The 25,468-nt window shown below is 57.3% G+C and overlaps 2 non-coding genes and 1 gene segment (V, D, J or C); 1 reads left to right on the forward strand and 2 right to left on the reverse strand.

Moving 5' to 3' along the window:
- Window positions 1–7,436: 7,436 nt before the first annotated feature.
- Window positions 7,437–9,277, reverse strand: LOC102457788 (immunoglobulin heavy variable 5-51-like). The segment is given in 2 exon segments: window positions 7,437–8,692; window positions 9,164–9,277. Coding segments are annotated over 2 exon segments (366 nt in total).
- Window positions 9,278–16,022: 6,745 nt separating this feature from the next.
- On the reverse strand, window positions 16,023–16,163 carry LOC142821417 (U4 spliceosomal RNA). Its single transcript, XR_012898191.1, has one exon. It is a non-coding gene; the product is annotated as a U4 spliceosomal RNA (small nuclear RNA).
- A 7,376-nt stretch (window positions 16,164–23,539) lies between these two features.
- Window positions 23,540–23,613, forward strand: TRNAT-CGU (transfer RNA threonine (anticodon CGU)). Its single transcript has one exon. It is a non-coding gene; the product is annotated as a tRNA-Thr (tRNA).
- The last annotated feature ends 1,855 nt before the right edge of the window (window positions 23,614–25,468 follow it).

Below are 25,468 nucleotides of genomic sequence, written 5' to 3' on the forward strand. Positions count from 1 at the left end.
GGGGCGAGAAGGAGCCCATCAAAAGGCCGGCGGGGGCCATCAGCCTCCCTGTACCCCTCCTGAACAGACATAGTGCGTCTGTCTGTCTCCCTCTCCCCCCCCCCCACCCCCGCACACACTTTGGCCGGTGGCTGCAAAGGAGGAAAACACAAACCCCCCAGTGAATTGGACACTCTCACCCCGCTCCTGTCTGTCTCATTAGTTTCTGGTGTCCGTTCATTCGTGTAAACAAAGCAGGCGCCGAGAAAAATCGAATTTTGGGCTCTGGGACTCCAGTTATTCCGCGCCCTTCCCTGTTCCAACCCCCACACACTTAAGCGTGATGCGTCCCAAACTCAACCTTTATTAATTATTGGTGTCTGCTTATTGGTTATTGATTATTAATCGGTAGTATAGGTTGGTAGGTAGGTAGGCGGTTAGGTGTCCCTATTGCCTTATTAAGGGCGGGGATTTCTCATTAAGATCCCCTAGAGATCTTAGCAAATCTCAGCCTGATATTCCCAAGGACAAGGGGCCCCGTTTCTGGCGGGGTTTTGGCCGCTGCTTTTTCCCGCATGACCACGCCGGCAGGAGGGTCTGTGACTCTTTAAATGGGCTCCGAGCGCTTTCATTGTAGTTACTGGAGGTGGGTATCGTCGGTTGGGCGGAGGACGGTGTGACGGCGCGTTGGGGGTCTTCCAGCCCTGCCCCCCAGCCGGTGGAATTGAGGAAGTTTATTGCCTCTCCAGGATACAGCACAGCACAGATGGAATCTGGTCACAGAGCTGGGCTAGGATGCCTCAGGCCCCCTTGAGATGGGGGAGACTGGGCCCCTAAACTCCAGCCCCTTTCCCTAGGCTGTCTCCTCCATGCTCCCAGCCCGCAACTAACTCACACTCTTCCAGCCCTGCCCCCCAGCCAGGGCAGCATTCCACCTCCCTTTGTTTCTCCCCATGAGGGGTAGGCTGGTTCAACCGGTATGATACCTTTGCATAATAAGGTTTTCCCTGCTGGGTCTTGCTCCAGACAGCAGAGGTCACCACCGCCCAGCAAGTACCCCCATTACGTCACAGGGAGTTAAAACTTTTCTTGCATTATATCTCGGGGGTTCAGGAGGTAAAGTGATGACCAGCTCCGCCCAGACGAGCCACTGTCGTGTGAATGGCCGAGAACATACAGAAGCGCACACAGAGACGTGTATAGAATCTAACATTGTATATAGCTCTAGCCAGGCACAGATTAAAAAAGGCGCTTCAGTGGCTGCAGCCCAGAGCCCTGGGCTGGGGGAGGGGCGGAAAGATCTCTGGACCACCAAAAGTGCAGATCTTTTTGCAGGACTCCCTTAACCTGGGCCCTGGGCTGCAGCCACTAACCTCCCAGCTGTTAAGGGCTAAAGCCGCATTACCTGATCGCTAGGGGAAGTTCTGTCCCCTCTCTACCCTCAACTCCAGACGCCACCCTCACAGCTCCCATTGGCTGGGACTCGCACTGTGGGAGAGCCACTGAGCTGTAAACGGAGAGAGCAGAGCTCCTTACCTCGTTCTGGGACAGGCTACCCATGTGAGCAAATCGCTCAGTGCCTCAGTTTCCCCTCGAGCAGCTTGGCGCATAACGGCACTGCGGTCTCTTTCAGGATGTTGTGAGGGTAAAACTTATTCAGGGTTGTGAGGTGTTCCGAGACTGTGCCCATGTGAATATAAATATATAATAATAATTATTATAATAAAAAGAAGCCCGAAAGTGCCCAATAAAGCGATGAAGCTGAGGGGCGATAGCAACACAGACGGGGGTGGGCTCAGTGCGATATTTTGCAGCATCTCTCAGAGAACAACGTGCCATGCCCGGTCAATGCCGGTGAATGTTGTTTAAGTACAAAGGCCCGATTGGTTCCAGGCAGTTCGGCTGGATTCTCTGGGTCACTGCGGATGGAACGCCAGGGCCCAGCCCTTGGGATGTTTCATTCTGAACTCGGTCCGGACATCCGGCCCCGGAATGCAAGCGAGGCTCCGAGGAATTACGGTCCCTCTGCTTGAATGGCGGTATGGTTCAAAGAGGCGTGGCCTGAACCGAAAATGACGAAAATGACGTATTCGGAGCGGGCTGTGCTCGGGGAGGGGGAGGGGCTCCTTAACGCGTGTCATTCTCTGGATATAAATTCCTGAGTCTAGTTTCATGTTCTGTGAAATGAAAGGACTTTGCTAATTTCTCATCGATCAGGTAATTGTGGTCCATTCCAAATAACACCCCTTTGCATTTCCGGGTCTGCTCCCCTTCCTGTTCACACCGATCTTTGGGGGGATTCACACCCACCTCGCCTCCCTCGGCCCATCCCCGAGCACCGGACGCTCAGACATGCTGCCTCTTGCTGCTGGTGGCAATGTGGCCCTGGGCTGGTGTGACGGCGTGTTGGGGGTCCCCCGTCTCCTGCACCCCGAAATGGCACAAACAGACCCCACCAGCCGGTGGAATAGAGGAAGTTTATTGCCTCTCCAGGATACAGCACAGCACAGATGTAATCTGGTCACAGAGCTGGGCTAGGATGCCTCAGGCCCCCTTGAGTTGGGGGGAGACTGGGCCCCTAAACTCCAGCTCCTCTCCCTAGGCTGTCTCCTCCATGCTCGCAGACAGCCAGCCACCAACCAACCAACTTCCAGCCCTGCCCCCCAGCCAGGGCAGCATTCCACCTTCCTTTGTTTCTCTCCATGGGGGGTGTCTGGCCACTGGTTCAACAAGTTTGGCATCACCTTTGCATAGTGAGGCTTTCCCTGCTGGGTCTTGCTCCAGACAGCAGGGGTCACCACAGCCCAGCAAGTACCCCCACTACGTCACAGCTGGGTTCCAGCCCCTCTCATAACGCTCCGCGCTGAAATGCCGCAGGCAGCAGGTGAATAGAGGCTGGCATTGCCTCTCAGCACAAGAGCGGGGTTCGAACTAGACAATGTCAATGGGCCGGAGATGGGAGGAAGCTGCCTGAGGGATCAGAGACCCCACTCGCCTGTGAGCAACCCTCACTCAGGGCTCAGCCCGCCCCCTGGCTGCTCTAAGGGCCCCTTCCCCGCTGCCTTCCCTGGGAGGAGGGAGCCTCACACTGGGAAGGGTCAGAGCAACGAGTCCCTCGGGTACCCGCAGAGCCAGGCCGGATGCAGCTGTTCGTTCTCCCTGCGTCGGGAAACAACCACTGGGCATCTTCTCCCTGCGCTCCCCCGGGAGCTGGGCTCAGCAGCGCCTTTCTCCCCACCCAGCTGGGCGCGGGGCCTGTCTGGCGTGGGAGAGCCCTTTCCGTGAGCGCCGCCCCCAGGAAAGCCCGCTCCGGTCCCTGCAGGGGGAGGTTTTTCTGTTAGCTCAGATTCGGTTCCAATCTCTGTGTGTGTGTGTGTGTGTGTGTTTGGCGCAGTAATACACGGCGCTGTCCTCCGTTCTCAGGCTGTTCATTTTCAGATAGAAGTTGGCGCTGTCCTTGGAGGCTGTGATTCAGTGGAGGCGGTGACCCGGCTCTGGAAGGAGGAGCTGTTCTCTGTGTGCCAGATAGAACCGCCCTAATATCCCCGCCTCAGCCACTGCAGCCCTGTCCCGGGAGCTGCCGCCCCTCAAGGCAGAGGGATGAGAACGACAGTGAAAGGGGTTTGCTGTTCCCAGCCTCTCTCAGAACTCGCTTTAATTTCCAAGCATGGAGCTTGGGCGCCCCCAGCGCCAAACGGCTTCTCTGATCACTGCAGGGGGAGGTTTGTGACTCACACCCGCTTCTTCTCACTGTGTGTCCCTCCGGCTTCAGGCCGGTCATTTGCAGGTGCAGCAGGCTGTTGGAGTTGACCCTGGAGATGGTGAATCGGCCTTTCACCGCATCAAGGCAGCATATAGTTGTGAAGTAGTGTGGGTACCTTGCTGGTTGCTAGGCTTGGGCTGTGGGTGACCCCCACTGGCTGCTGCCTGTACCATGGTCCAGCCGAGTAGCTGATGGGACAGAAAGGTAACCTGTTCTACCGATATAAGCAGTCACCGGTCACCGCTATTTGCATATTCCCCTGCTTATCAGAGACACAAACGCCTTCCCTGAACGATCCGAGTCACTGCCATGGAGTGTCCGGCAGAAGGAGTCTCCTCCCCCCTCCCGGTGTGTTTGTGCAGCGCCTGGCACAGCGCGGGGGACCCGATGGGCTCTTACAGCGCTGAGAGGAGAAGGAGAAATGACGTCACTTAGCTCGCCATTCATGTCTAGGAGTTGCCTGGGATTCGGTTGTGAGGAACAGAACAATTTCATTGGTGTTAGCGGGGTTTGGTCAGACAGTTTGTGTGTGGGGGGGGGGGGAGGGTTTACGTGTTGTGTTGCCCGGGCAACACAGAAGCAGGTTTAGCGGCCCCTGCTGGAGCTCGGAGGAGACGCGTGGTCCATAGAACGCGCTCCAGGCAAACTCCGCTCGGAAGGCAGCTGCAAGTGGCCACTCTACAGCCACTGTGGCTGCGGGGGATGCGCATGTCAGAGCCTGTGTCACTGAGCTGCAGCTCTCTGTGCCCAGACAGCCGGACACCGCACGGGCTGGAAGTCGGGGGGAAAGGGCCGCACGGGGGCATTTGCAGGAGTTGTCAGTCCCAGAAAGTAGAACAGTTTTAAAGCGGTTTCTCAGAGGGCACCCTGGCTTCCTGCCTAGTAAACAGGGGCGCTGGGTTCAACTCCCAGAGGTGCCTTGTTATAGGCCAGACCTGGGGAACCTAAGGCCACCCTACTCCACGACCCCCAGAGATTTACCCTAGTGTGAGCCAGAGCCCGCCTACCCTGTGGTTTCCTTCCGCCCTGCTGGGTGATGTGAAGCGAAGCCTTCCAGCTGCTGTTACCAGGCCCTTGGCTGGGGGGTTTGTCTGAAACTGTCTCTTCTCCCATCCACAGCCAGCCAGTGTGCGCTCTGCCGGCCCCTTAGAGAAATGGCCCCAGACACCAATACCTCGAGTTCAGCAAAGCTTTTGATACGGTCTCCCACAATATTTTTGCCAACACTTTAAAGAACTATGGATTGAAAATGGACTGTGAGGTCCATAGAAAGCTGGGGAGTATGTCAGTGGACTGGTAGTGATCAAGCCTTCATGTCAGGTTGGCCGTTGGTTTCTGGCAGAGTGCCCCAAGGATCAGTTAGTTCTACATCTTTATTCAACATCTTTTGTTCAACATCTTTTTGTTCAACATCTTTATTAATGACCTGGATGAGGGAATGGATTCCACCATCGGCAAGTTTGCAGATGACACTAAGCTAGGGGGCGAGGTAGATACACTGGAGGGCAGAGATAGGGTCCAGAGTGACCAGCACAGATTAGAGGATTGGGCCAAAAGAAATTTGATGAGGTTCAACAAGGAAAAGTGCTGAGTCCTGCACTTGGCACGGAAGAATTCCAAGCACTGTTACAGGCTGGGGTTGGAATGGCTAAGTAGCAGTTCTACAGAAAAGGACCTGGGGATTACAGTGGATGAGAAGATGGATTTGAGTCCACAAGGTGCCCTTGTAGCCAAGAAGGCTAACGGCATATTGGGGTGTGTTGGGAGGAGCATTGCCAGCAGATCTAGAGAAGTGATTATTCCCCTTTATTTGGCTCTGGCGAGGCCAGATCTGGAGTATTGTGTCCTGTTCTGCTCCCCTCCCTCATATAAAGGATGTTGCGGCATTGAAGATTAGGGGTCTGGAACACATGTGGAGAAACTGAGGGATTCGTGCTTGTTTAGTGTTCAGAAGAGAAGGGGGAATTTGATTACAGCCTTCAGCTTCCTGAAGGGAGGTTTCAAAGAGAATGGAGAGAGGCTGTTCTCAGTGGGGGCAGATGGCAGAAATGGAGCAATGGTCTCAGGTTACTTCGGGGGGAGGTCTATGTTGGATATTAGGAAAAACTCGTTACTAGGAGGGTGGGGAAGAACTGGGATGGGTTACCTAGGGAGGTGGTTTAGTCTCCATCACTAGAGATTTTTAAGTTTGGTCTTGACAAAACTCTGCCTGGGTTGATTTAGTTGGGATTGGTCCTGGCTTGGGCAGGGGGCTGGACTCGGTGACCTCCTGAGCTCTCTTCCAGCTCTATGGTTCTAGGACAGTTTCCCATATCAGGTCTGGCCTTGATGCCCGGTACCCCGCCCCCCTCTCTGGCTCCCCTGACCGGGAGCCGCGCAGCTGCAAACTTTATCAACCCCGGTCCCGTTAAGGTACCCAGAGAGGCGCTGGGCTCTGGGCCCGCCCCGAAAAGGGGAGGCGGCCACTGGCATGCGAAGGTTTCAGTTTATGCTAATAGTGTAGCTGCACTGACATCGGTGGGAGGAGCCATCCAATGGAATCAGCTGTTCACAGAACCAATTGAACCAATGGGGCCAGATTCCGAGCTGGTGCGAATCAGGCTCTCGCCAATGGGGCCAGATTTCCAGCCGGCACAAACCAGGGCAGTTTAGTCCGAGCCGATGCAATTGTGCGTATTTCCACAGGCTGGGAATCTCCGCCACTGGTCGTGGCGCTGTAACTAGCTCTGGCCCCTCAATGCGGGGCCACGTGTGTTACTGTTATTATAGTCACGTGACTCCTGTAGCATTTTGAGGACACAGCCAGCATTTTGATCCCAGCGGCCACAGACACCCCAAGGCAATGAAAGTCGCTCCCCCAAAGGGAGAACAGCCTGTGGGTTGCACTCGGCAGGCAGCCCCGCTAGGCGAATGCTCAGAACCCATCAGACCTCAAGGGGAAGGGGGTGTCCGAATTCCCTGCCACCGCAGCGGGGTGCCGGAAAGACGAGTGTGAGGACAATAGCGGCGCAATGAGGTCGCTGCTGGTCAGTGCTATAAGCGAATGTCTGCACCGGCAGGAGGAAACCGCTTCTCCTTTTGGAACGGCGGTGAATGGGGTTTCTCTCTGTGCCTGGCACAGTGGGTGTTCCTGGTCCTGGGCGCCAACACATCCCATAAGGGCTGTGCCGGGCCCGCCCCCATACGGGGCTGTGGTGCAAAGAGACGACCAGAAAGTGGCTCGGGGATCGGAAAATAAGGGAGGTGGCGGGGGAAGGATGGAGACGCTTCGATCCAACACACCCGCCCTAGCAAGCGGACCGGAACTCACCATTTCAGAGCGGGAACAACCGCCGCCCCAAGCTGGGATGTTTCCAAAGGCGCCTAAGGGGTTCGGTTGCCCCAATGGAGAAGAACTGCGAATCCAGGATCTTTTGTTCAGCTTTGCAACCCCATCCGCCCTAAGAAAAAGGGGCGGCGAGAAATAGAGACACGGATCGTGCCAGGGAGTCTCCCAGCAACAGCGGAGTGACAGAGCCAGGAACCAATCCCTGCGTCTGACTCCCAAGTCTCAACCCGGCCGCCGCGCCCCCGGTGCGCACGGTGGGATCCCCAGGAGCCCCGCCCCGCCCCGCCCCGCCCCGCACTGTATAAGGAAGAGCGAGTTAGCTGGATTTTCTGGAGTAGCAGGGACCCGGGCAGGGATGGTGCTTCACGAAAGGCGAAGCCGGAGCCTTTGCAGGAGAGGCGCAGAGAGTCTCCGGGCTTCTTCACATCCCCTCCGGACTCCACCAGCTGCATCTGGGACCGGGCACCTGGGAACACAGCCCGAGTATGAACACTGGTATCCACTCAAGCTGTAAGGTGAATTTAACATTCTTTTGCAATTACTCAGAGGAAGAAAACACCTTCCCAAGCCGCTACAGCGAAACATGGAAGGAGCAAAAGCATCATGCTCCCTGGTACTGGCGGGGAAAGTTCTCCAGGGACTGGCTGGTCAATGTCCAGATCGAGGGGGCTGCGGGTTGCCCCTGCGGGAGCATCAAAACCAGGGGGAGGAAGAGATTTAAACGAGACGCTGACTCCCTCATTTGCATACCCAACTGCTTATAAGAGCCCCGCGCTGCTTCTGCCACTGAAGTGCTGGACTTGCCTTTGGGCTCCGAACGCAGGAGTCGAACTGACCCGTCCTGTGTCTCTGGGATCCTCCTGACACTTTCGGAACCCTGGATGGAATGAAGCCGGCGCGTTCTAGGAGCCTGTGACTGACCCGTCCCCTCGCTCCCTGCGGGGTTGGCTAAAAGGCGTCGCAGCCAGGGTCCCTCCCCCGCTGGAGCTGTGGGTTAGCGGCGGGGGCAGGGTCTGCTCCTGGGCCAGACCCACATTTCCTGCCGCTTGCTCCAACCACATCCAGCTTCTCCAGCGGCTGCGATGGCTCCGGTCCCCTCCAGCTGGAGCTGACTGTGTCCCAGGAACTGAGTCCTAGCCTGGAAAGTGATTTAGGCACTTAGGGCTCTAAACCTCTTTAGCTGTCTCTGATTCTAAGTCACTGGTGGGAAGGGGAAGGATTACCAGAGTCCCGGTGAGTGAGAAACTAGCAGGAGCCTTGGGTTCTCTCACTGGGGTTTTTGAAGGGCTGTAGATGCGGTTTGTGTCACTGTGTATCCCGAGCGCAGTAATACGTGGCGGTGTCATCCGCTCGCAGGCTGCCCAGCTGTAGCCAGGCCGTGGTTATGGAGTTGTCCCTGGTGATGGTGAATCGCCCCTGGAAGGTCGGTGCATACTCAGTGCTACCACTGCCAGGATAGATCCCTCCGACCCACTCCAGGCCCTTCCCGGGAGCCTGCCGGACCCAGTGGATCCAATAGCTGGTGAAGGTGTAGCCGGAGGTTTTACATGTCAGCTTCACGGACTCTCCGGGCTTCTTGATTTCGGCCCCAGACTGGGTCAGCTGGACCTGGGAGCTGACACCTGTGAATAAAAAGACAATAAACATGCCGTTAATTCCCTTCTATTCCTCCTCTTCCCAGCCTTATCCAAACCCTTGTCTTGCCCTGTCCAGGCAGTCTCTGATCGGCCTTTTTGTCAGAACGAATCTGTCCACATCATATTCCTGTGCAGGAGGGATGTGAAGTTACAGCCTTTTGCAAAGGGAAACTGAGGCATGAACTGGGCTGGAGGGGTTTCAAAGCTGTGTACGGGATTCCTGGCACAAAATAATGAAAATTTGACTTTGAAATCCCATCCCATGTGCTGTGCTCAGAGCTGGGATTTAGAATCCAGAGTTCCTGATCCACCTCCTACATCTTCAGCTTGAAACCTTCTTAGAATCACAGAACCATAGATCTGGAAGAGACCTCAGAAGGTCAAGTGCAGCCTCCTGCTCTTTGCTCTCCCAGCCCAGCTGTGCCCAGCAGACACCTGCTGCATCCATCCCCTTACCTGAGACAACCGCCAGAAAGAGACAGAACCCCAGACCGGTCATTTCCATTCTTCTCCACCACCTTGTGTGCTGCAAAGCAGGAAACCCGCCGCCTGTTGGCGAGGCCCCCCGGCTGTTCTTTATCAGGCAGTTTTCCTACTTCATTTGCATGTGGGCGGGGCTACATCGTTTGACGAAACTGCGGCGTTGCCAGCCTGGACAAATAAATGGCCTCAGACTTGGGAGGGACACAGCCACGGAGGAGGCCAGAGCAGCGCTATGGAATTTGGACCCTGATTTCTAACCGGGGGGAGGGGGGGGCGTGTGAGCTAAGGGACAATTGGTGAAGCTGAATGTGAAGGTGCCCAGTGTCGGGCTGTCACAATGTCACACCCAATGGGTGAAACTGACACAACACAGAATCCAGGGATGTGTGAACACCGGCACTCTCCAGTGGGGAAATCTCCCTGTGAGCAGCGATCTCCGAACTTCCCAGGGGCGCTGGGCACCGAACTCGTGCGGAACGGGAAGGGATCCGGCTGGGCAGAGCCTCGCGCTGAAGAGCCAACCCAGCCTCCAGCGCTGAGGCCGATAATTTCCGCTGATTATTCCCCGAGTCTATCTCTGGGCAGAAACGTTTCCGAATCGAACGTGACACTTTGCTGCCCCCGTGCGGATCGGTCCCTTCAGTAACCACAGAAGCGATTCCCCCTCTTCGGCCTTTTAGCTTCGCGTTGCTTGGTCACTTGTGTCCCTGCAGAGGCAAGGGGAGGGGGAGGGAGTTCGCTTTGAAACAATTCACCGGGTGTCTGGCAATGTCTGTGCGCCCTGTGACTTGGCATAAGTGTGGCGGCGCGTCGGGTTCCCCCGCCTCTTTCACCCCACTAGTGCCGCGAACAGACTCCACCATGCAGTAGTACAGACGGAGTTTATTGCTTCTCCAGGGCACAGCACAGATGTAATCCAGTTACAGGGCCAGGCCTCTGATGCCTCAGCCCCCTTGAGATGGGGGAGCCTGGGCCCCTAAATCCCAGCCCCTTGCCTAGGCTGCCTCCTCTATGATTCCAGCCAAAAACTAAAACCCTCTTCCAGCCTTGCCCCCCAGCCAGGTGCTGGTCTCCGCCTTCCTCCCTTTGTCTCCCTCCCTGGGAGGCTGAGCCTGGGTGTCTGGGTTAATACACATTTGGGAGAGTCAGTGAGAATCTCCCATCATAGCGCAGGGGGACCCGGGTCACAGAGCAGACAGCACCACCACTACGCCACGATAAGCACAAAGCAACGTCTCCCCTGACTACTGCGTATGGCACAGTGATGCCGGGCGGTGTCTTTGGGCTTCGGGCGGGTCATGTGCAGGAGCGGCAGGTTGTTGGGATTGTCTCTGGCGATGGTGAACGGCCCTTTGACCAAGTCTGTGTAATGGATTGTTTATGAATCTCCTGATCCGGGCGACGCATTGCGGTCCGTTCCCGGGAGCCTGAAGCACCCAAAGCATCCAGTAGTGGGTGCAGGTGAACCCGGAGGATTTGCGGAGCTTCTGAGGGACCCTCCTGGACTTGTGACTCCGCCCCCAGGTCCCACCAGCTCCACCTCGCACCGGGCACCTGCGAACACAAAAAACCCCCGTCAGGTGCCCGGCGCAAACACTCCATAGGTTACGTGACCGCTCATTGTCTAGCGCCCCGGAGCGGGCAGCGAGCGAGGGAAGGAATCTCCCTGCGCAGAACATGGCGAGGGGCGAAGGGCAACAGACCCGGCAGGGGCTGCGGGGCGGGGGCCGTTTGGAAAGTGTCTCTGGACCCCTTGGCTTGAAACAAGTGTCCGCCCGAAATGTGCCTGGATCCTTTGCGGTGTATGAAGGGCCCCTGGACTGGGGGCTGGGTCTGTGATGGCACATTGGGGGTCCCCCGTCTCCTGCACCCCGAAATGGCACAAACAGACTGCACCAGCCGGTGGAATAGAGGAAGTTTATTGCCTCTCCAGGATACAGCACAGCACAGATGTAGTCTGGTCACAGAGCTGGGCTAGGATGCCTCAGGCCCCCTTGAGATGGGGGGGACTGGGTCCCTAAACTCCAGCCCCTTTCTCTAGGCTGTCTCCTCCATGCTCTCAGACAGCAACTAACTAACTCTCTTCCAGCCCTGCCCCCCAGCCAGGGCAGCATTCCACCTTCCTTTGTTCCTCTCCATGGGGGGTGTCTGGCCATACTGGTTTGCATAGTGACTCATCCTGTTTTGCTGGGTTGTGGTACCCCCGGCAGCCAGTGGGGGTTACCCCAGAGCCAGCAGCATAGAAACCAGCCAGGTACCCCCACTACGTTACAGGGTCACACCCACAAGTATTGCCCTGCATGTGGGTTTGTTTCTATGGCTCCTTGGCAAGCCAGAGATTGAATCAGACCCCTCGGTAGGAAGGGGACGGAGGGTCCCCGCCCTGCCCGGCACCTCCGCCTGGAAGGTTCCGCATCACTGCAGGGAACGGGGTGCGAGCTCATGGCCAAGGTGTAACGGGCAATGGGGAGTCACTGGGGAGCGCAGGGCCAGCCAGGCTGAGAGTCTCAGACCGGCACCGCTCTCTGGCTTGTACCATGCCACAGCTCAGACCGGGCCCTTAAAAAGTCTCGTGACCTAAGGGAGTTAGGAACAGAAATTTCATTTCTTTCTGCTTTGCTGCAATTTGGACACCGAACTGTCGGGCTATCTACCGGGCCTGGGCCTTTACGTATCGGGGACCATAAAGAAACAGGTTTGTGCTTAGTGACCTTTAAGAACACCCAGCCAGTTCTGAGCTCTATGGGATTTAGACACCCAGATAATTCTGGGTATCCCGCTCGGTGCCTGTCTGATTCCCCAGGCAGCTACAGACCAGAGGTTTCCAGGTGTTCGGTCGGAGAGGTTCCTGGTGACCCGGCATCGCTGCGTTCGGCGGTGCGAGGCTCAGTCCATGAAGGAGCCTGAATCTCCTCTTCAAATCCCGCGAGACCTGGTGCAAGCAGGGCCCGAGGGCTGCAGCTTGCGGAAAGGAGCGATCCCGGGACCGGGACCTAGGGACAGGAGGACCAATCGGTACTTGATGGGCTGCCATATGGACTCGATGGGCGGGACTCAGCTCCGAGTGGGGGACTCCCACCTGCAGTGCCAAAGGCCTCAGGCCAATGGGGTCTGTGTGACAATGACCTCGACAACCCAGTAACTGCAAAAGTCACCCCCAGGGAGCAACGTGACCTCTTGGCTAGGATGCTGCAGGGACCCAGAACAGCGCCGGTTGGGTTTCTGTGAGCGGGGTGGGATTTCTGGGGACAGGACAGAGTGTTAAGGTCGGGGAGGTGGAGCTGGCAGGAGATTTTATGAAACACTTAATGACTGTGATTAAATCTCTGTATCCCTATGTGACCTGCTCATGGATAAGCTGGGGACTGGGGCAGCGCTCTCGGGCGGGGCACCGCGCTCAGACACAGTGCTCAGCAGTAGCTCAGGGAAGGCGAGCTGTCGCAGAGATGATCTGAAACCTCCCAGCAGCCCGGGGCCGGGATATTCCGCATCTTTCAGGGGAGGTAGCAGGTCAGGGGCGATTTTCAGGGACGCAAAGGATTTCACGGGCCCCCAGTGCAATGGCTTTGGCCTCGATTCAGGGAAGCATGGAAGAATTTTCCAAAACCCGGCTCTGGGCGGGACAATTTTACATTTCAGTCCAGTTCTCAGTCTCTGGCTGCACGTTGCACTCTGCTCTCAGCGGTGTCACTGGCTGCGGGAAACCTGCGGGAATATTTGTCTCGTGTCCCTATGTGACGGCGCGTTGGGGGTCCCCCGTCTCTCGCACCCCGAAATGGCACAAACAGACTGCACCAGCCGGTGGAATAGAGGAAGTTTATTGTCTCTCCAGGATACAGCACAGCACAGATGTAATCTGGTCACAGAGCTGGGCTAGGATGCCTCAGACCCCCTTGAGTTGGGGGGGAGACTGGGCCCCTAAACTCCAGCCCCTTTCCCTAGGCTGTCTCCTCCATGCTCCCAGCCACCAACTAACTCTCTTCCAGCCCTGCCCCCCCAGCCAGGGCAGCATTCCACCTTCCTTTGTTCCTCTCCATGGGGGGTGTCTGGCCATACTGGTTTGCATAGTGACTCATCCTGTTTTGCTGGGTCGTGGTACCCACGGCAGCCAGTGGGGGTTACCCCAGAGCCAGTAGCATAGAAACCAGCCAGGCACCCCCACTACGTCACACCCTAGAACACAGAGAGTTCCCGAAATATTCATCCGCTGCTCTGGCACCGACCTGCCCTTTCACACCGATCCCTGCGCTGACCGGACAGAACAGCCTGGAACTGCGAGTCGCTGCTGCCCCCTGCCGGGCGCTGGCAGAGCGGTTCCCACTGCAGCTCGGTTTGTGTTCTGGGCTGGGCAGCTTTCTACTCGCTGTGTGCCCGGCGCAGTAATAGCGGGCGGTGTCCTAGGAGACAGAAGCAGCAAAAAGGGGACTTCAACGTGTCAGCGCCCTCCCGATCCAGCTCGGCGTCTCCAGCCACCGCATCTACCTGCTACCAACTGATTGCTGCTCACACCTGGCTTGTGACAGCGAGGGGCAGGGAAGGGACGGGCAGCAGCAGTACCAACAGAGAAAGGCTTGGGCTCCGTCCTGCCCCCTAATCCCGGGCTCCGTGTCCAAAGCCTGAGCTACCCCAAACCCTCCCCCGGCTCCGGTGACTTTTCAGGAAGAAAAACAAGGAAGCGGAGGGTTGGGAATTTCTTAGGGAAGGAGTGGAGGGGAAGGGGGATACAGGGGAGATGCGGGGGTTGCAACGCCCTGTCTTTCCTATCGCCAGCCCCCGCACAGACCGAGCGCTGGAGCTGTTTGGCTGTTTAGAAACCCGATTCTCCTTTTTGTGCCAGGCCCGGCTTTGCTCCGTGTCACCGTGTATAGCGCACAGTAATAGGTGGCGGTGTCTACAGCTGTCAGGGAGCCCAACTGGAGATAAACTTCCTCCTTCGAGGTGTCCCTGGCGATGGTGACACGAGCTTTGAAAGCCGAGTTATACTCCGCGGTCCCCCCGTTCGCTGTATCCCAGATAAACCCGACCCACTCCAGCCCTTTCCCGGGGGGCTGCCGGGCCCAGCTCCAATAGTAGCTGCTGACAGAGACACCGGAGACTTTGCAGGTGAGACTGAGGGTCGCTCCCGGCTTCACCGCCCCGGGGCCGGTCTGGACCAGCTGCACCTGGGAGAGGACACCTGCGGAAAGGGAAACAAAGGGAGGAATGAATCACAGAACGAATCTGCGGGTCGGTCCCCGCATTTCCCTCCTTTCCCACAGACACTCACAGCGGGGGGCGGCGAGCAGGCAAAGGAGAAGCAGCAGAGGCTCCATTCTCCGTATCCAGCAATGAGGGAGGCTGGTCTGTGTCTGGGCAGAGACTGCGGCTCCTGGAACCGGGGTTCGTATTTACACAGGAACTGCCGGGGCAGGGATTTGCAGGCGGGTTGCCTCGCCAGGTATAAAGGGAGGGACGCAGCTGTGCAGGGAGCGGTGTATGGGGGGCGGAGTCACACTCCCCTGCATGGCCCAGCGCGGGACCCAGAGTCAAGTCGGGTTCATTGGAATCCCCAGACCTGCCTTTGGTAAGAACATGGCTGAGGCCGCAAAGACACGAGCGCCGCTAGGCACTGAGCATGCGCACAAACACACTGTGGATTGGCGGGCTCCAAGCGCCCCAGACGATGTAATGTACCTGGGGCTTGGCCACTGCCGCAGTAGCTGCTGTGACGAATCCGCCGGGATCCTTTGAAACTGCCCAGGCGAGCCGCAGGCACTGGCGTGTGGGGGGTGGGTGGAGCCCCCTTGGGGGAGGCGAACCCCCAGCTCCGCTCCTTCCACCCGCACCCTCCCTCGGGGGCCAGAGCTGACCCAGCAGGTCCCAAGGATACCGGACCAGGGCGGTTCAACCTGCGGTTTCTTGTGAAGGGTCTTTGCGATCCTTCCGGCCAGAGGGGTTTTATGTTCTAATGAGAGTGGAGGTTCTGGACACAACACAGAGCCTGCGGGGAAAGAGCCAATCACCGAACCGCCCTGAGTCCAGGCATTGCTCTAGACTCTAGTTGTATATATCTAGAGTCTAGAGGAAGGTGCTTTGTTTCATTCGCTTTGGTGAGAGACCAATTTACCGAACAAACCACTTGCATGTGTCCGGAGTTACGGGGCAAGCGCAGTTTTCTGTTGACAGCCTCAATGCTGTTTGCCTCTGTTGGTGGAGAAGACCTGGCCTTTGTCTCTGATCCAGGGTTCGGTTCCCGCGATGAGGGACCTTTAAGGAGCGAGCTTTCAAAGCGGGCGTGTTTTTAGATATAATTTCCAATCACATTTGCAACAAACTGCAGCTTTTAAAAAACTGATTTTGACAACGTTTGGGAAAAGTCAGTGTAGGTCAGGAGGTGACGGTGCTGCCTCAGATAACGCTGTGAGCGAACTCATGGCAACTGCTGAATTGTTTAGTGTTAGGGGAAGGTAGCTATTAATGGGACAATGTCAGATTGGAAGGAGGTCTCTAGTAGGACTCCCCAGGGATTTATTCTGAGTCTGGTGGTCTTTATTATCTTTAGCAATGACCGGGATGTAGCAATAAGAGCATAAACCAGTATAAAACGAAAAGTGTCCATCAAGCCATTTCTCACAGAAAACGGTTTATAACACGCTGGAAAACCTGAGTTTGTACAAAACATCAAAAATGAAAAGCTGCTTTAGAGCTTTCAGTACAAGCCTCTATTAAACCATGAGAAATCACGGAAGGAACTTAAAACGCAAAAAAAAAAGCTTGGTGATATAACGAATAAGGAACAGCAGTACGAATACAAAGAATCCAATTCTTTCTTTTATTGAACAAAGCTGTCCAGCCTCCGCAGAGGCCACCAAAAATTGCCGATACCGACTGTATTTCAAGTCGTCACGGCGAAGTATTGGGAAAAGTTTTCAATTAGCAATAATCGCACCTCGGATTAACCTCATTGGCTACGATATTGCCACTGCGCAAAGACAATAAAACTAGCTCCCGGAGCCATCACCCGGGGCAGGCTACGGGCTCCCAGCTTAGGGCGAGGCCCGGTACCGTGGCGGGAAGCCGGGTACGAAGTGCCCCAGCACCGCTGCCTCCTGAGCCCCGGCAGCCCAGCCAGACCCAGCGGGCTTGCGGGGTTCGGCTCTTCTGTGTTGCTCAGAACCCTCAGCTGGCCGCAGAGGCCTCTGGGAGCGCGATGGAAATGTGAGACTGACGTCACCGGAGGGATCCAGCCTATGGGCTCCAGAGGGCTGGCGGGAGGCAGCGGAGAAAGGAGCGGCTCCAGAAAATGGCGGGTCCGGCGCAGCCATCATCCACTTCCTGGCTTTGCCTATTTGGAACCTCACCTGAGCTCGGGAGTGTTCTAAGAGCCCCTGCCCCAGCCTCGCGGGAGGGTCCACTGGCCGCAGGGATAAACTGATTCCGGGGGACAAATGAAAAACAGGGTCAGGGGGCGCTGGTCAGAGATTCAAAATAAGGGAGCCAGTTGGGGACCCAGACACTGGCCCTCTGCTCCTCAAAGCTATCGCATGAAGCCAGAGGATGCTGCCCACAGTAACTCTCCCAAGATACCTGAAACTGTGGCCAAAGACAGTAAACTGCGGTTTTACTCAGCACTCATGGGAGACGTCCGTGATTTCTCCCCACAAAAAACAAGGAACAACGCGCACGCAGTCACCCACAATCGAAATTCCCCTATTCGAGAAAACCGTAGAATTCAGTGCACTCTCAATACAATTGAGCCGCATTCCATGAAAACCAAGATCTTGATCACGGTATTTCCGCCTGCCAAATAAATATGAGCGTGTATTACCCAACCCCCGCCCGCCCTCAGGCGCCCCAACTCTCACATCACGGTGGAACCCACTTTCCCCTCCAAACAACCCCGCCGACAACGCTTCCCGCTGCCTCAAGCAGCCCTGCCTCTGTCTCCACTGCCCACTCGGAGCCCCGCTTGCAAATTAGGGACCGGCGCTGCAGCCCTCTCCCACTCCTACAATGCACCACTCTCACAGACATCTGCATAATTGCTAACACCGCTCCGCCCATCCGAATAGGCCACGCCCCTGGCTGTCTGTGAGCGAGACACTCGCTGTCAACTTAGAGCCTAGACCCGGCCCTTCAGCTGCTCAGAGCCCCGCAGACAGACGCCCGGCTCCTTTCTCAAGTGCTACCAGCGCACGCGTGTGTGTGGGTGGGCGAGCGAATGAAGGGAAACCAGCAAGACGGGTTGGGAGGTGAGGAGACAAGAGGCGTTGCACGTGGCCACACACCCAGGCACTCACTGGCCCCAGCTCGCTCCGTGTCCCGCCGGTGGGTCCTGTCCCCTCCCCGGAACGAGTCCCCGGGAGAGCAGATCGAGAGCACGAGGCAGATTCCAGCATCGCAGCCTCAGTTTCCCGTCACAGACCACGCACTAAGAACCGTCGCGCTCCTCTGGGACGGGGCTTTCCGAGGCCGCCCCAGTCAAGGTGTCCAGACTTGTGCAACCAGCAATGGAGCCCCCCAAATCTCCCTGGTGGGACCTGCTGGCGGCACGAAGGGAGCCTGGGAGCCCCGAGTCACCGAGACCTTTCCCGGGGCTGCATCTGGCTGGAACGCACAGCGACCACCGCCCGGCTGTTCTGTCCAGCACCGCTCCTCCCCCCGCTCTGACGTTACTCCACAGCACTTCCAGAGTAGCGCCCTTTGCCCGGGGCGCGCTCTCCAGCCGCAGGCGCATTCCGGGGACCTGTGACTGGCAGCTCCTCTTGCTGCAAGCGGCCAGGGCCCCTCCCCGCTGGAGCTGTGGGTGAGCGCTGGGGGCAGCGCCCTGGGGGTGGGTCCAGTCCTGGGACAGACCCACATTTCCTGTCGCTTGCTCCAGCCACATCCAGCTTCTTCAACAGCTGCGATGTCTCCGGCCCCCTCCAGCTGCAGCTGACTCTGTCCCAGTAACTGAGTCAGAGCCTGAAAAATTATGTAGGCACTTAGGGCTCTTAACCTCTTTAGCTCACTGATTCTAAGTCACGGGTGGGTAATTACCCGGGTTCACACGGGAAACCAAAGGCCCGGGTGAGTGGGGCATTAGCAGGTGCCCTGAGGGAGTGAACAGAACAGGGAATCGTCCAGCGATCCCTCCCCAGTTACCCATTCCCAGCCCCTGACAAACAGAGGCAGGGACCCATCCCTGCGCATTCTCCCTGTGCTACACCCAGAAATGCCGCAGGCAGCAGGTGCGCAGGAGCTGCCCCTCTGCACAAGGGCGGGGTTTGAGCCAGACAATTCTCAGTGGGCTGGGGATCAGTGACCCCACCCGGCCTCTCACCGGCCCTAACTCAGAGCTCCGCTAGCCCCCTGGCTGCCCTAAGTGCCCCGCTTCCCCGCTGCCTTCCCTGGGAAGAGGGAGCCTCACACTGGGCAGAGAGTCACTGGGGCAACCGAACTGCGAGGCCGGATGCAGCTGTTTGTTCCCTCTGCGTCTGGAAAAACATCCCTTGAGCATCCGCTCCCTGCGCTCCCCAGGGAGCTGGGCTCAGCAGAGCCTGTCTCCCCCTCCCAGTTGGGCGTGGGGTCCGTCGGGGGAGGGGGCACTGTCCCTGTTATTGTGCGCGGTCTGAGCGCTACCCCCAGGAAACCCCGCCCAGTCCCTGCAGCGGAAGGTTTTTGTGCGAGCTCAGATTCGCTTCCCCTCGCTGTGTCCCTGGCGCAGTAACACGCGGCGCTGTCCTCCGCGCTCAGGATGGTCATTTGCAGGTGGAAGTTGGAGCTGTTCTTGGAGGCTGCGAACCGGCCCTGCACGGAGGCGGCGTAGTAATTGTTGTACCCCTCGCCGTAATAGTAAACCAGCCGCTCCAGCCCCTTCCCGGGCTCCTGCCTGACCCAGCTCATCCCAGCAGCCTCTTCACCAGCCCCAGGTTTGTGGTTTCTTTCTGTCCAATGCTCCCCCAATCAGCCTTTTCCTTAACAAACCAGAGGGACATAAGAGAGCAGGAGCTGAGAACAGCAACGGCCCAGGGCACCACTGGGAGTTGAGCCCAGGATCCCCCGTTTCCACGGCAGGTGTTTTAACCAGCTAAGCCATGGAGCCCCCTCCGAAAAGCTGCTGGGCCGGGGTCCGTGGGACGGGGTGGGGGAGAGCGAAAGAGCCACTTGGGGACGAGTCCCACTAACCACGATTTACACCAGTGAAAGGGCCCGATCTGCAAGGCGAGCCGGGCCGTGGGAACAGGGCTCCCGCCTCAAGTGGACTGGATGAGGCAGCCGGCGATGTCTGCCCCCCAGGTCCAGCGGGACCTCGTGACGCAAGCGGGGGCGTTGCTAGGCAACGAAAAGGTTACAATCCCCCCAATGAGTTTGTCTTTCATCCCCAGAAACTTGTTCTCCACTCTGTGCCCAGCGCCCTGTAGTTCGTGTCTCTGCTGCCCCCTCGTGGCGGCCGCGGGTTCTGCAGCCTGGGTTTTTGCAGGAGTATCAATAGGTTTCGTGTCGCTGTGACTCTCGCACAGTAATAGCGGGCGGTGTCCTCGGGCTTCAGGCGGGTCATTTGCAGGTAGAGCAGGTTATTGGAATTGTCCCTGGAGATGATGAATCGGCCTTTCACGGCATTAAGGTAATCTATTTCATCCCCCTTGCCACTGATATAAGCGACCCACTCCAGCCCCTTGCCGGGAGCCTGCCGGACCCAGACCATCCAAGGGCTGCTGAAGGTGAAGCCGGAGGCTTTGCAGGAGAGGCGCAGAGAGTCTCCGAGCTTCTTCACATCCCCTCCGGACTCCACCAGCACCTGGGACCGGGCACCTGGGGAAACAGACTGGTTATAAATATTGGTCTCTACTCCACAGAAACTTAATTTTCTCCTCCCGTTATTCAGAAGAAGAAAATACCTTTCCACACTGTTACAGCGGAACATAGCAGGATGACAAAGTTCATGTTCCCTGGCGCTGGCGGGGAAACTTCTCTGGGGACGGATTATGGGTCGGCGCAGGATTGGCTGGTCACTTCCCAGACACAGGGGGCTGTGGGTTGTCCCTGTTGGTGCAGCCTGGGCAGAGGGAAGGACAGATTTAAACGGGACGCTGACTCCCTCATTTGCATATCCCGTTGTTCATAAGAGCCCCACCCTGCTCCTTCGAGGGTTGGGCTTGACTTTTTCTGGGTCTCCGAGTCAGACTGATCCGGCCTGGGTGTCTGTGCAGCGCCGGGCACAGGGACGATCCTGACACTTTTGGACCCCTGGAAGGAATAAAGCCGGCGGTGACTGTGTTTCCTCACACAGGAATTGAGAGACTGGCACTTGCCACGTGATATGGGAGCCAATGTCCTGGCTCCAAAAGCCCTTTTGGGAGGGCATCGACCTATGTGCGGGCAGGGGGTTCTTCCTTGGGCTAGTCCGTCCCTTTGCAGCAAAAGCGCCACCTGCTGATAAACACGCGGCACTTTTCCTACAGGAGATTTTACTAGGCACGGAGAGTGATTCCCATGGCTTGTGCGCCTGCCTCTGACCTGGCCGGGAGTAGGGAGCCAAAGAGCTGTGGGGCTCTACCGGGGACTGCGCTGCACTTGCTAGAGAGCCCCGCAACTCTGCCCATGGGCTCTGGAGGCTTGTCACTCCCAGCTTGGACCGCATGTGTGTGTGCTGGGGGTTCAGGGGGGCATCATAGATGAGGATTTCAGTCTGCGGTGTGGGGTGCTGGGACTTCAGCGGGCACTGCGGATTACGGCTACAGTCTGGGGAGGTGCTGGAAACTCAGGGGGTTGCACCGGGTTCGGAGTTTCAGCCTGGGGGGCGCTGGGAATTCAGCATGGAAGGGGCCACCAGGGATCAACATTTCAGTCCCGCAGCAGGTGTCAGGATCTGGGCCGTCAGCACCGCAGACTGAACGGGATGACAAACCCCACCCCTTAGGAATCCTTCTTTATGGTGCCCATGGGGAGGGGTGACACAAACCTTTGTCTCACCGCCGCACCCTGACCCCTCTACCACACACGGGCTGCTTCCTGTTCTACTGGCTGCGCTGCCTGCCAACTTCCTCCTGGGGAATGAGCCGGAATTTACCGGCCCCGACTGCGCAGTGTCCAAAAGTATTTGAATTTCCTTTTCTTGCCACTAGTCTGAGATTAATCTTAAGCAAGCGCTCTTACAATGTCAGAGGAGCCATGGAAATGAGGTCACTTGTGCAAATAGAAAACAAAGGGTGTGCCAGGGAAGGGATTTGAACTCACGTCTCCCTTCAGAGACCATGTTAGTTTATCAAACTTCATTTTAAATAAAGTAAAATATTATGTCCAACACTCAAGGTTTTAATGTTTTCCTTATTTATAGCAGAGGTGCGGATCCCTTTTTGGGTCGGGGGTCACTGATCCACAAAAAAGTCATTTGGGGAAGCAAAAAAAAACCCTCCTCCAAAACCCCCCAAAGCTCACTGATGTGTCCTCGACTGAGACACCTCACTCCTCTGGTGCTCCAGCCCCACAGGCAACGGGAAGGGACAGGTGGGACTGAAATTCAGGGCCTCCCATTGACCAGATTTACGTTTCTGGGGTTCTGGAATTAGTGGATTTTATGGAACTCCCCCTTAAGCTCTGGGGTAGAGACAAAAATGAGGGGTAAAGTGCACAGACAGGGATGCAGGTAGGATAGGAATGGGGTGCAGGATCTGGGAGGGAACTGGGGTGCAGAAACAGGCTAGGAGTAGGGGGTCTGAGTACATTTAAACAACATTACAATTCTTGATTCGTTGAGATGAAATGACCGATTCTGCGAGGCTGACGGTCTTTTCTCCCCCTCCTGCACATGGATGCCCACGTCCTTTTCCTCCTGTTGACACCTTAAGAATCTGCAAACTCACAGCACAGGGCGCCAGGTGACTGTCGGTGTTTCCCGCACAGGCTGCTGTAGCGGTAACTCCCTGCTCCTCTCGGCGGGGTTGGGAGGGAGCGCTCAGTACATGGAGATGTCCCCGTCACACCCCAGAGAGGCCGGGCGCTCAGCTCAGCGGACAGGGAATTGCAGGAGCGGGCTGTAGAGGCAGTTCGGAGGGAGCAGGAAACCCACTAGCACTAGGACCCAGGAGCCGCCTGTGGTCAGGGATTTGCAGGTGGGGTTTCCTGTTGTAGGGGATACACTCGCAGGGGGAGGGACCCTGTGCGGGGAGCGCTGTCTGGTGGACGGGAGTGTCCTAACGCCTCATCTGAATGGGAAGCCCCTTGTTACCGGGGGTGTCTCTTTCTTGGCTCGCGGGCTGCTCCACAATGTGCCGGGCACCTGCCATGGACACAGACACAGACACAGACAATGCCCAGTTGGTGCCCAGAGACAGGGAAGTTCGGGGAGGAACTGTAGCTGCAGGGAGAGAGGCTGGTTTCCACCCCAGAGAGGGACAAACCGGTTTATCGAAGTGTGCCTCATGGACGCTGCGGTAGAGAGTCGTAGGAGTGGAAGGGACCCGGAGGGATCCCCGAGCGCAGGGCGTTGCTCTCCGGGGGTGTCACGGATTATCCAGTGTTCCCGAGGCTGCGATTGCAGGGGCAGGGGCAGAGTCACTGGGGGAAATGGACCCGCTTCCTCTCTCTGGAAGTCAGAGCTGGGTCATTTGCAGGAGGGGCAGGGGTGCACCCCGGGAATTTCTTGGCGAAATAACCTCACATTGGCCCGGCAATCTCTACTCCCTCCCTGCACTGACGTGTCCGTTTAGAGTCTCCTCTGAGTCGGGGGTCACACGGGGGAGCAGCTCAAACATGCGATGGGGGGTGGCCAGCGGTAGGACACGAGCCCTGCAAGGCAGCGGGGCTGTGACAGAGACGTCACAAGGGCCATTTCCAGCTCCTCAGCTCATTGGCTGAAGGCAGATAGGGAGTCAGTGACCTCACAGAGAGAGCGTGGCAACAGCCATGTGGGACAGGAGCGATCTCAGAGACCTTTGTGGCTTTGCCACAGGAACGAGAATTGATGGTCCCAGAGGCGGGCGCAAGCGAGGAGGCGCCTCTGCGGAGATTTCTCCTTTCCCAAGGATGCGGTGTGAAGGGATTTGTGCGAGGAAGCAGCACTGCGGTAGGGGGCGGTCGCTGAGACTAGCTCTATATGGGAAGCAGGAGAGAAGACTCGAATCACCCTTTGTTTGCTGTGTGGAGAGACCTCATTTCCATGTCTCCCCTAAGGTTGCAAGAGCAGGTGCTTAGGGCTTCTTAGAGTAGTGACAAAAGAAGCTGCAGGGACTTCAAATACCTTCAGAAGTGGCCCATTGAGAGCTCCGGGTGGGTAAATGCGAATTTCTCTTCGAGTAGGTGTGGACGTGCTGAGGGAAATGGGGGATGGCTTTACTGTGGGGTGTGAAGGTTTTGTCTCGGACAATTTGAAAACTTGCTTTTGAGGCGGGCGCCATGGCTGAGCTGGCTAAAGCGCCTGTTTCGTAAACAGGAGATCCTGGGTTCAACTCCCAGTGGTGCCTGGTAGTTTTTGCTCCCATTGTCTAAATGCCCCTCTGGGGAACAAAAGTGCCCTGCACTGCTAATTGTTTAAGCAGAGAAAATCGCGCCCTGCTGGAGCGTTCGGGGACCTGATGGCTGATACCGAATAAACTTGGATTTATCCACTAGCCCCAATCAGTGTAAGTCCTGGGCATCAACACCCCACCCCCATTTGTATATGAAACCCGCTTCCCTTTTTGTGCCAGGCCCGCGCTGCGCTCTGTGCCACTGTGAGTCTCTCTGGCGCAGCACTAGGGGGCGCTGTTTGCAGCTGTCAGCGAGCGGAGCTGCAGCGAGACCTGGTTCCTGGCGGTGTCCGCAGAGATGGTGACTCGGCCCTGGAGAGACGGGCCGTAGCTTGTCTCCCCGCCTTACAGATACACTCGCCCCGCCCACTCCAGCCCCTTCCCGAGGGGCTGCCGGATCCAGTTCCACGTGTAAAGCGGAGTAGCGATAGAAAACCCGGAGCCAGCGCAGGTCAGACTAAGGGTCTCCCCGGACTTCACCGCTCCCGGACCGGACTGGACCAGCCGCACCTGGGGAAAGGGAAAGAAAGCGAAGGACGGTTTAGCAATTGAATGTCTCTTTGTGGGACGCTAATTCCCCCACGTGCCCCACGGACACTCACTGCTGGGGGCGGCGAGCAGGGCGAGGAAAAGCAGCAGAGGTTCCATTCTCGTTCCCGGGCACTGAGGGAAACTCCCCAGCGGGCAGGGCCGGGCAGGTCTGTGTCTGGCAGAGACTGCGTCTCCTGGTACCAGGCGCGGGCATTTAACCAGGCAGTCCCGGGCAGGGATTTGCATGCGGGTTTTCTAAGGCGGGTATAAACCGAGCAGAGCAGCAGGTAGGAAGTGGTGTGTGGTGGGAAGCAGAGTCACACTCCCCTGCATATCCCAGTGTGTGATCAAGAGTCAATTCGTGTGCACCGGATCCCTTCAAAGGGAAGCTTTGGACTCCGGATACGATCCCTCAACGTGGGCAATTTAATCCCACTTTCCAGCAGCACGTGCTGACTAAAGGCCTGGGCATGGCTGTAAAGGACAAATCACAGCTCCCGTTGGCCACGGATCCTCGTTGCCAGTAAGTGCGGAGACAAGGGCAAATATGGCAGCAGCCGAGCAGAGGGAAACCCTGGTGAACCACTCCCGCTTTCTCGCCTACCCGTGGCCTGGAGTGGAGTTAAGATTTGCATTTCTGCTAAATACCCGTGTGACGTAGTGGGGGTACCTGGCTGGTTTCTATGCTGCTGACTCTGGGGTAACCCCCACTGGCTGCCGTGGGTACCACGACCCAGCAAAACAGGATGAGTCACTATGCAAACCAGTGGCCAGACACCCCCCATGGAGAGGAACAAAGGAATGTGGAGGCTGCCCTGGCTGGGGGGCAGGGCTGGAAGAGGGTTGGTTAGTTCCTGTCCGGAAAGCAGGGGAGAAGGACCTGGGGAGGGGGGCTGGGACTCCCCTATCTCAAGGGGGGCACTAAGGCCTCTTAGCACCAGTTCCTGTAACCAGATTACATCTGTGCTATGCTGTATCCTGGAGGAGCAATAAACCACCCTCAATTCCACTGGCTGGTGGAGTCTGTTTGTACCATTTCAGGATGCAGGAGACGGGGGACCCCCAACGCGCCATCGCACTGGTGTCAGGAGTGGGATGCACTGCACCCCGTGGATGGAGCTTCCAGCGACGAGCGACAAGGCGCAGTAGAAGCAAGAGCCCTGGAGCCAGGCGTGCTGGAGACAGAGTGAAGCAGTTCCTAGGAATCGTGGGGCGCTGCAGCACTAGACTGGTGAGTCTGCACCGAGGGGCCCAGCGGGCAGATGGCCTACGCCCGACT

Source organism: Pelodiscus sinensis, chromosome 30, assembly GCF_049634645.1.
Source record: "Pelodiscus sinensis isolate JC-2024 chromosome 30, ASM4963464v1, whole genome shotgun sequence".
Taxonomy (NCBI): Eukaryota; Metazoa; Chordata; order Testudines; family Trionychidae; genus Pelodiscus; species Pelodiscus sinensis.